The 11,048-nt window shown below is 39.1% G+C and overlaps 3 protein-coding genes across 3 annotated transcripts; 1 reads left to right on the plus strand and 2 right to left on the minus strand.

The window, feature by feature from the left end:
- Positions 1 to 448: 448 nt before the first annotated feature.
- On the minus strand, positions 449 to 4,418 carry Mlc1 (Myosin light chain alkali). Its single transcript, XM_071708786.1, has 6 exons — positions 4,286 to 4,418; positions 4,077 to 4,104; positions 2,726 to 3,034; positions 2,315 to 2,401; positions 1,829 to 1,897; positions 449 to 951 (listed from the first exon to the last, which is right to left on the minus strand). Exons 1-5 carry the CDS (start codon positions 4,286 to 4,288, stop codon positions 1,866 to 1,868), a joined length of 459 nt encoding a protein of 152 aa, XP_071564887.1. The 5' UTR covers positions 4,289 to 4,418; the 3' UTR covers positions 449 to 951; positions 1,829 to 1,865.
- Positions 4,419 to 4,651: 233 nt separating this feature from the next.
- On the minus strand, positions 4,652 to 7,165 carry LOC139773880 (uncharacterized). Its single transcript, XM_071708664.1, has 3 exons — positions 6,805 to 7,165; positions 6,343 to 6,569; positions 4,652 to 5,756 (listed from the first exon to the last, which is right to left on the minus strand). The coding sequence occupies exons 1-3, from the start codon at positions 6,896 to 6,898 to the stop codon at positions 5,031 to 5,033; spliced, it is 1,047 nt and encodes a 348-aa protein (XP_071564765.1). The 5' UTR covers positions 6,899 to 7,165; the 3' UTR covers positions 4,652 to 5,030.
- Positions 7,166 to 7,219: 54 nt separating this feature from the next.
- Positions 7,220 to 10,915, plus strand: LOC139773710 (uncharacterized). The gene has a single exon (XM_071708366.1). The coding sequence runs from the start codon at positions 7,858 to 7,860 to the stop codon at positions 10,549 to 10,551; it is 2,694 nt and encodes an 897-aa protein (XP_071564467.1). The 5' UTR covers positions 7,220 to 7,857; the 3' UTR covers positions 10,552 to 10,915.
- The last annotated feature ends 133 nt before the right edge of the window (positions 10,916 to 11,048 follow it).

The raw sequence follows: 11,048 nt of genomic DNA on the forward strand, positions 1-11,048 counted from the left end.
CTTGAATGATTAACGGCGATATCATACAAAATACGCAAAGTCTAGAAAAGATAGTATGCAATATAAGAAATCGAGCGTGCTGACGCAACTTTTAAATAGATTTCGGCAGTGACAATAGTGGCATGCCTTGTTGTCTGTGCTTCTCACGCGATTGCTTAAGTAGAGCAAGAAAATGTCAGTCGGACAAAAATAGCCAGACTTATACGCTAGCGACAAAGAATCCATGCTAATCTGACGGTCTTTGTGACATCATATTTTGTCACAGCGTTAAAGTGTTTTGTGTCACTAAAGCTTGCGCTCTCACGACATACGCACGGGCAATATATGAATAAATTGTAATCATTTGAACTTTACAAATATTAAACAAGGGAATTAAGTATAACAATTTCAAAAGAGAGCACAATGCGCAACAAACAGGATACTTTCGAGATAACAATGCATAGTGAGAGACTTTTAATCCTCTCCATCGGTTCGAGAGGAGCGATTTATTACAGTAACAGTAAGAAGTAAATTAACATCGACCGTTTCATCTGACTTTGTACAGTGCTGCTATATAAAGATATTTTGCATTCTGTAAATTTAACGGACGCTGTATGAAACCGAATCGAATAACGATATATCGCGTGCATTTCGAGATGAAATATTATTTTCCTTTTGTATACTTGATGTTCATGGGGCCCTTCTTCTTTCTTGCTTTTCTTTCAATAAACTATTGCTGACGCATTGATGTTGCTGATTCCAGAATCGCGATTTACGTGCAAATTGTCAAATGGATCCTTGCAAGGTGATCCAGCGGGGGGGAGGGGGATGAGAAGAGTGGTGAATGTGACGAGCGAATATGGCGAATGTGTCCATCGTCGACGTGGAGCTTGGCGCATAGATGTTGACAGCGATCATCCTACTAATCGTCGCTTGGTGCTGCCGCTCTCTCACACAGTCTCTTAAGGAACGCTGCGAACGAAATAGAATGATCAATATATATTTCCGCGCGGGCAAATCGCGAAACATTGACAATGTGAATAAGCATGTTTTCACAGAGACGATAAACGATATATTTTAAGGCAGATATAAAGAATTAGTTTATGCGCGAAGCTGACAATCCTGAACGATTTAGTCTAATTTAAATAGCAGTCAGTGCTTAACTCTGCGCTGCCATGTAGATTTTTCTCAATAGCAAAGCGACAAAATACGTAGAAGCAATAGATACATAAATGTACAAAAAGCATTAATAAGTCGCGTAGCAGAGAAATACAGAGTTTATATATATTAAAAATTATTTTTATGACAGAAGTATTATGGATACAGAAGAATAGAATTTATGCAATTGTATAATTAATATGAAACGTATGTAATGAAATTGTTTTTTTGTGTCTGATTATTCGTCTTTCTCTTCAAGAAAATTAAAGAATTACGATGTTAAATAAAATAAAAATCAAAACTTAAAAATACTGTAATATAACGTGTCTATGTAGAAAAAAAAATTTCGTTTAATATATCTTTTTTCTGCTCCGTTTTAATTTCTTATGAGTGTTTCGATTAATTTTATTCTGTATAATTTGCCTCGATGATCTCATCAGGTCATTGACCTCGCGCGCGAGCAAAACCTTCGTACGTGTTTTCTGCGCGAGAAGCGGGTTATCGATTTCCAGCATCCCTGTTGAGCTGCAACGTTGCGTCCTATAAAGTCTGGAATATGCTCAGCGAGAAAATGCGACAACGAGACGATGTTAATGAACATAGATGAAGAGACAGAGAGGCAGAAAGACAGGTAGATAGATCAACAAGAAATGGCGGACAATCGTGGAATCGTACTACAGGATGTACTCACGATGAATGATCATTGTCTGGATATACACCTCGACCGTTTACAAAAGCACCATCATCTTCTTCAAGAAGGCTGTGAAACACAAAAATGTGGAAGTGTCAAATGATGGAGAGGGAACAAATTGAGTCCGGGACACCTCTTCACGTTGCCGGAAGTTACCGGAGGGCCGTATTATCGAACCGAAGGGTTTGTCGACTGTACATTATATACAAGGGAGATACTTTCTAATTCTAACGAAACAGAGATTTAGGGACCTTGAAGATCAAGAGACACGGTAGCGTCTCGCTCCAAGTTCGTACATTATATACAAGGGGGACTTTCTAATTCTAACGAAACAGATTTAGGGATCTTGAAAAATAGACAGGGACATTAATAGTTTTCCTCAAACTAACATATTCTAATGCAATGCAGGTGATTTGACACTCTTTGTCTATTTCGGGGGGAGGGGGGGGGGTGCATTCAAGGTAACGGCGTAAAGTCGATACTTACGGGCATAGGGGATGAAACCGTCATCATCTTCTGGGTCCATGCAGTCCTTTATGACTTCGTCGCATTCCACGTCAGTAAGACGTTCACCTATGACAAATTCGACCATTTAGATCATATTATAATATTATATAACTTATTTCCTTTAGAGATAGAGCATTCAATTATACACAATCTTTTGAGGGCTAATATTCGCGAATGAATATTTATTATTTTCAACATAATCAAGCAGCACATAGACTATTCTATTCTAATTGTAAGACTTACATAAATGGATTATCTACTAAAAGAAATATATTATACGAGATTGTATCACATAATACAATTACATAATAAAAGTAGTAAAGTAAAATTTGTATTATCACTTTTTAACGTGTTTTAAATTAATTGTTGATGAAAAAAAGCTAATCGTACCGAGTGACAGAAGTGTGTGGGACAATTCCGCGCCGAGCATCGTTCCGTCTTCCTGTTTATCGTACAGCTTCAAACATTCGAGGAAGTCTTCGTAGCACCCCTGATCCTTGTCTTTTTTGCACTGGCTGAAGATAGGCAGGAATTCGTCCAGTTTTAGTTTCTTTTCGCCCTTCTTCTTCGTGCCGCCCATCTTTTCGATGGTCGCATTTGTCGGGTTCAAGTTCAACGCGCGAAGGACGTTGCCAAGATCAACCGCATCGATGACGTTGGTGCCGTCAGAGTCGTAAATGGAGAAGGCGAATTCTGCCCCTTTTTAACAAAAGGAATAATTTCTTATGCATTTTTCCAGCTAAACTAGCTATACTATAAGTGATATCTTCACCGACAACCAAATTCTTGATAACAAGATCACTTCGGGATTAAGCTAAATCTTGCCATCGTCGGCCATGGATATTTGGTCTCGCTTTTAAATATGCGAGGTGCGAAATCTGGGTTAATACCCAGTCGTAGACATGAAGTACGGCGTGCGTACCTTTCTTCAAAAATATTCTTCTATTTTGGGAGAGGCAGTAAGCCCCACCGCTGATTGAAGAAGCCGGTGGTGGAAGTAGTGGGTCAGATTACCCCCGCCGAACCATATAAGAACAGCCTACCAACCTATTTTTGACGCGCTACGGAACGGTCGTATCCACCTACCCGACCCATCTAGCTATTATGTAACGTCAAAAATGGCACGCGACACGCATAAATTGAAAATTCCGTGAGGAAAATTCGCGAGTTATGATGCATTGGACTCGATAAAAAAATAATTGTTAAAAAAAAATGAATAAGAAAACAAGTATGGGCTTTAAATACGAAGCGGAATATTGAAAATATTTGTTTCTCTAGTACCGAAGAGAGTTAAATAAAATGTTTCACAAAATCTGCCAATATCTTTTTAATCTTCTAAATATTCTGTTATATAATTCAATAATGATCACAGAATAAAACAATTACATTTAATAAAGAGATTGCTCGCATTGGTTGAACTGTTGTTAGAAACGTTAATAATTGTAATTTAATAAAAATCTACAATATGTTATTTTAGTATTAATGACGTCACTAGTTAATGACGTGACTTGATTTTACATGAACTTTACTGCCGGTTTTGGTAATGGTGAAAGTTTTACATTTTTCTGTCGAAACTTTATTCACTTCCTTCTAATCGCGTGACTCAAGTTACGAGGTACATGTAGAAATCACTCATAGCTTCACTAGTGTAAATTGATTAATCCATCTTCGTTAATTACTTCCATACGGTTTGTATAAGACGCGTCGAAAATATAAACTATTTGAAGATTGCTTTACTCACTTTCGACATCCTTGCTGCTGAGGTCTGCCTGAAATACAAGGAGTTTTCGTTATATTGAAGCTTTTCATTTCGATATATCTCGATATTACATTATTGATTTATAAAAAATAATTCAACAGTAATTTATTAAATTTCTGTCATTCACGAGAAAGAGCTGTCAGGGAGATTTTCAATCGCGAAGGAGAAAGTGGCTGAATATCGAGACTTACCATTGTCGATCGTCTGGTACCAGTGGATGTTGACCGAACGGAGCCTGAACCAGAAGTGGTACCCGGTGTTACCAAATTTACTCATTTTATTTTTGCAGATGGCGCTACGAGGACACCCTCGAATGATGCTGAGATCCAGATCTGCGAGAGGAGTCTCGGTCCGGACCGATGACGACGGGGCATGGCAACGCCGCGCGCCAAAAACAGTTCGAGAAGCGACGAGGAGGCGAGAGTCGGCGAATGTCTCTTCCTGCCGCGGTAAATGGGGTTTCGACGTCGACGTCGACAACGACATTCCTATGTCAGATTGCCAGATCTGCAGCGCCCGATGGACGCATCGGGCAAAAATATACTCTCGGACTTCGGCGCCGCGAGTCAGCTTCTATACGGCTATCGATTTCTAAACTAAATCGCTTAAGCTAACCGTTGTCAAGAACGTGAGACGCATTATGTGAGATCATCATCCGTTATATATTTTACAGAATTTTGCGGGTTTGTGTACAACGCTTACGAATACTATCTAGGAATGTATAGAGAGTCTGATTCACGCGTCGCACCGAAATTGTATTGAATGCTGAAGTTGCGGGGATCGCCCGCGGCCAGTTTATTTTTACTCGCTGTATATTCGTGGACATGTTTCTGTCTAAAAAAATACATGACTAAAAAGCTGCTGCATGAGCGAACGGGAATCGTCGTCGTTTAACATATATATTGCGAGATAGCATTCCTTCTGGAACTCACAGCATCAATTCTTTCGGCGACCGAAGGCGGCGCGGAAGAGTTTCCTCAATCGGCTGCCAAAGCCTCTCTTCTTCTTCTTCGCTGTCGCTTCGTTGAACGTTTTTCGCTTCTCCGCGTCGTTGATGTGTAGTATCTGATCCGCGGTCGTGATGCCGTCGTCGCGCGACGGTTTCAACGACGATAACGAGTTTGACCCGCGTTTCTCAATCTGAACCTCCTCGAGGGCGACTTCCCTCGAGGTGGACGCCACGTGGTGACTCGAGTGAGACCTCAGTTCTTCGTCGTGCTTCAGTTCGATGACGCGGAAGCGGCCGATTGATTCGCTACCTTGAAGAGTCTTCATTGTCATCTCGTGTGTGTCGCCAGGATTGCTCTCGATAGTCCTAATGAATTGCTCTTCCTTCTCCTCGCAAACGGCAACGTGTTCCTTGCTGATCGACTCTAAAGGAGCATCGTCTTCGGAGCAAGCTGAAATCGCCTTGTTCTCCAGATCTTCGATCAGCTGCTGTAACAGACCGACGGACACGTTGGTAGCCTCGTTGGCCACTTCGCCTTCTTTCTTCTTCCGTACCATCTTCACCGACTCCGTCAGTTCGGTCGGTGGCTCGAAGATCGCCGCGTGTACAATCTGGTGCGTGTCACCTTGACCTCGGGTCGTGCGCTGAGTTTCGGCAACGTCGGTTGTCGGATTCGTGAGCGGCGCGTCGTCGTTGCATGCGGCGCATTTCACCTGTTCAAGCGAGGACAAGCGTGTCTCGTGAGTAAACCCTCTTATCCTAACACGCAAGGTGTAGTCGCGTGTGGAATTAATATGATACAGATGCGGCACTCTAAGAGTCAACCGCGAATGTGTTGCAAGACCTGTCGCACGTGAGTGCTCTGCAATTGCAGTTATACGGCTCACGTATAAGCTAGAGGTGACTATGATGAAATAAACACATACAAAATTCAATGTTAACTTTAACTTAATTTCTTATGAAATTCAAAATTAAACAAGTACATTTCTTTAATATTTTAATATCAAAAAAGGTGCGATTGCAATTTTACTTGATCATAGAACTGCTGAAGCTAGCGCAATAACCTTCTTTTAGAAATAAATTATCTTGACGACTTAACAAAAATAGTATATGTAAAAAACAATTTGATATTGTATTATTCGACTTATTAAAAATTTTGTTCTTTGAAATTTTTTGCATTTTTATTACCTTCCTTCCCTCTCTCTTTCCTTAAATAACTATAATCTTTATGTAATTGATTATAATAGAATAATTACGTCTTGGAAAGTTGGTGTTACCTCTATAGCTACACCCAATTACCTGTTTTTCCAACGCTAACAATGAAGGCGGAAGTACATAGCGCGAATCTCCGATCCGTATGTCGCGCAAATCGCGCACTATCTTCGCGATCAAGTCTATCTCTTCATCCTTGCTGTAATTTACGTGCGTACGTTCGTTTGCTTGTTGTCTACCGTATACATATTCCGAATGAGCATATCCCGATATTCCGCCTGTTTCCTCATTGACGTGCTGTTCCCAGGATTTTCCTAATAACAGTGTTTATCGCGTATATATTATTCGCGCCTAATAGGGATAATTATACGCGTCTGCGCGCAGTTATCTTCGCGAAATACATGTCAATCGCAATGATACTGTTGCGAAACAGCATCGTGAAATGGCGTTTATCAATGAACAACATCGTATACGCATACAACAACGTCTCTATTCATTATTCAATCCGCCGTTACATTCACGAGAAGTACAGACGAGCTTGCACCTTACCATCCTCTGCATCGCGATCTACAACGTCCAGAACTTCTATCATTATCTTGTCTAGCAGTCCTCTCGCGAATGCCTCTGCCATGATTTGAGGCATTCTCGCAAAAGGCAACCTCTTACACGCGCCGGTTCTGAATGTTCTGATGGGATGCTAAACAGTCACTTGTTATATTTTCGCGAGCATAGACTCGATATTGATCACGATTGCGATTATTCGATTATTCACAATGCGACGGCCGACGCTTTTCCCGCGTAGATGGTGCTTTGTTCATTGTATAGAGGGTGATGCTCTTGTATATTTAATATTTCTGCAAAATAATTTACAATTAATAAAACACGAGATTTTCTGTAATATCTTTATGTTTTAAATTACCATCAATAATGGAGAGATACAAAAATGTTATATACAAAGATTTAACTTAATGTTAAAACTTGAGATAATTATATTAAATTTTGTATGTGCATTACATAAATAGTTATTGTATTCATATGTTTAATTTATTTGTATTCTGTCTACTGTATATTTATATAATGATGCTATCAGACATCATTAAATTTTGTATGTACATTACATAGTTATTGTATTCATATGTTTAATTTATTTGTATTCTGTCTACTGTATATTTATATAACAGATTTATGATGCTATCAGACATCAGTGATCTCATAAAGCCATGCGGAATTTATGAGCGAAACATTTAAATGGCAAATTTCATGTTAATCTTATCAAATTTTATTTATAACCTATGTATGTTATGTAACTGTATACAACTTCGATAAGACTATCTTGTAATATAACCGAACATTAATAATCCAAATTTGATTGCAATAGAAGATGCATCATTTTCCATGATCCATTTCGATGAATAAATATACAGCATAATTGGTAACAAAACTACTTGTCAAACTTCACATAATAATGCATTTAATAGTTATTTATCAAAAATGTAATCTTGAACATGTAAATAATAATGTTCATCTTCCGCTAGAAAAATCAATATAGAAGAAAATGCATCATCGAAAAGTTCTTTCTGCGACTGCTGCATATCATTGAATATGGATTACAATGATTTATGGAAAGTAATGATAGTTCCATCGATCACATCCCAAGCTACATTTTCGAATAGTACAATAGTACCTTCGACGAGAACTTTAAGTACCATAAGTGAGCGAGAAAGTAAACTAGATTTCTGTCTTTCGTTCGATGGAAATGAAAACAAAAAGGATACATACAGAAATGCTGAAAGATCGGAAATTACATCTTCACCGCTTACCTGTCACGATTATTCACCGCGCTCTTTCAAGTCGGATAAGCCGATTTCTACATTACACGGAAATAAGAAAGAATCACACGATCGAACGAAGGATAAAGTAAATAAGGAAGATATACATTCTCAAATATGTAACGACATGAATAATGCATCAGTTGCACCTTTCATCGAGCTAGGAGCGATTTATAAAATCCTCGACTTTATTACAGACTCTGATTCTCGAGTTTCCTTGCTGACTAATAATTGCTGTAACGAGATTTTGCGAGCGTTACAATGTTTGTTAGCTCAGCGTCATAAGAAATTAGAGGATCTTCTTTCAAACGATTCCTCTTTGCATAGATGTGAACATTGCGGGGTAATCAGTTGCATACTAGAATCGCATCCTACTATCAAAAAACTTAAAAGAAATAGGACAAAAACCAGACTCAATGATGAAGCTACAGCTGCCGAACGCGATTGTATTAATAATAATCAGAATAATGAGAAATCAGAAATTTTAATAAGTTCTCCAAATTTAATAAATAACGTGCAATCAAGAATTAATGACTCTAAAGTGAACAATCAAACTGAATATACAGAGAAATTGAGCGAAATTGAATTATTGCCAACTAAAGAACACTCTTTCGTAATTAAGAAATGTGTTGAAAGATCAAATGAAGCTAATAATATATCTGTTACGAAAGCCAGTATTAATCCTACAATTAAAAATAAATTTTATCCCGATAATAATGCTATTAAAAAATTATATATTACGGATTTGGAAATAGAGAGAAAGAATAAAAGATACGAATGCAATAGTGCTGAACGAAATAATTTTGGTAAGTGTAAATCTTCAAATGCGATAAAAGCCTACGCCAGTATCGACAGGGAAGAAGTCGTGAGGGAGATTTTATATGAACCTAAGTCGCAAATCGATGACTCGTTGGCAAGAGATCGACGTTCTAATATCCAAGCTTCGCAACAACCGCTCGACAAACGCGGCGATATTTATCCGGTTGTCGACACCGTGAAATATTTGGCACGTGGTCAATTTACGGAGTTAGACGAGAAAGAGAACGAACTTCTTTCGAAATTGCAAGAAAAGCGCTGTACTCGCCCGGACGACGCGAGAGACGGACGGAGTTCCGTCTTGTATGGCAGTCGAGAGGATTATTCGCAACGTGACGCGGGATTTTGGTTGTTCGACGAATCGGGACATTTGCCCCGAATAGCTTTGGACGAATACCGTTACCTACCAATGCCGAGAATAGACAATAGCAGAGAGAACGTTAGCTTCCCTGCAAATGTTTCGCGATATTCTCACGCGGTAGAAAAGACGAAAACGGATAACTGGTCTAATCACATGGAGAAGGATTCTCTTGAAGATTGTGCTCTCCAGGAGCAGAGAAGAGAAAGTGACGCTACTATCTTTAGCTCGTCATCCGTTGAGAATTTGATGTACGGATCTCTAAAAAGGAAATATGAAATAAATAATATAGACGACGAAGACATTCCTCGAGGTCGCCAATTAGTTTCGTCAAGACCCTCTCTAGATATCGCTCGACATGTCAGAGCTCAAATTGCGAAAGACAGACATTCCGGTAATGCAAAAGAATCAATAGGCGAGCTATATACACATGAGTCAAATATTTTAGTTCGATTATCGCCAGAAACACGAAGAAAAATTTGTCATTTAATCGAAACAATTGTATCGGATAAGGAATCGACATTTTTTTACAAAAAATATTTAATAAACAACGTGCTAAATGGCAAAAAGTTACTGCATTCTAAATCCGCGGACGCCGCATTTGCTCATTTCAATAAGACAGATAATGAGATAAGAAATATTTGCGCGGATGATTGTGTGCCAACTAAATTGTCTGACTTATCAGAAGGTAAAGATCGTTCGGTTAAAAGGCAAGGTAATTTTGTAAATTTACGTAACCAGAATCTGAATAAATCCAAGAATTCCGTCAAGATTTATCACGAGAATACGACTTACGTTTCTGCAGATAATCCTAGAAATAAAATCATACGACAAATTATTTACAAGGATGCGTTACTAAAAAACATCGTTGGAAAAAACAATGAATATACGGCAGAAATTTTGTCAATTTATCGTAAAATTCTCGAGAACAGTAGAGATATGGACTGGGAAAATTTTCGGGAGTTTGTCGAAGTTCTTCATCCTAACGAAAAAGAATTATGGCGCGACGTTTGTAGAATCATCAGTGAAGAAGCGAGAAGAATAAGTGGCGATACAGATGACAATACAGAAATATGTATAGAAATCAGTCCGGTGAATCCTGAAGAGACTCCGAAAAGAGGTGAAGTAATGACGAGTGCACGGGAAATCGTGTTCGAGTTGGATATGACGTTAAAGAACGTCGAGAATTTTTCCAACAAAAGATTCGCCGAAGAGCGTCTCGACACACATAAGAATGCTGAAGATGTTACGGATTGGAGCAACGGCGAGCGGTGGGAGAGGATTTCAAAGTAGACTCGTTAGTTAAGTTCCAATATGTATATCTGAAAATAAATCAGTCGATCTCATTTAAATGTCTTTTATCTTTGATATCCTCTTCATTTTTTTTTTATATTATCGTATATTTAATCTCAGCTTTAATCCAACGTATATTCCAGCTTAGCTTTAATCCAACTTTAATGGTGCAAAAGCTGCATTGTCTTAACGTGAAAAACAAATTATCGGTTGGTATCCCCCGGATTAATCTATCACAATCTAACGGTACACACCCTGAAACGGAGGGTAAATAACGCGTTCTTCGCCAGTCATTGCTCCACAGGAAGATGGCCTCGCCCATCGTTATATCGGGCGTTGCTCGAGTAAACGGCTAGATGGGCTAGGTGGGTAAATGGGTTGATAGGAACGTGGCGCGACGCAGCACAACGTGGCGCGCTGCAAAGGGGTGGCTCGCCTCCCATACGGGGTGGTCCAGCAGCAGATTCCTGGGCTGATCGATGGAACGACCGGCGCAT

Source organism: Temnothorax nylanderi, unplaced genomic scaffold (assembly GCF_030848795.1).
Source record: "Temnothorax nylanderi isolate EJ_2023f unplaced genomic scaffold, tnyl_v1.0 TNYL_tig0004_pilon, whole genome shotgun sequence".
NCBI lineage: Eukaryota > Metazoa > Arthropoda > Insecta > Hymenoptera > Formicidae > Temnothorax > Temnothorax nylanderi.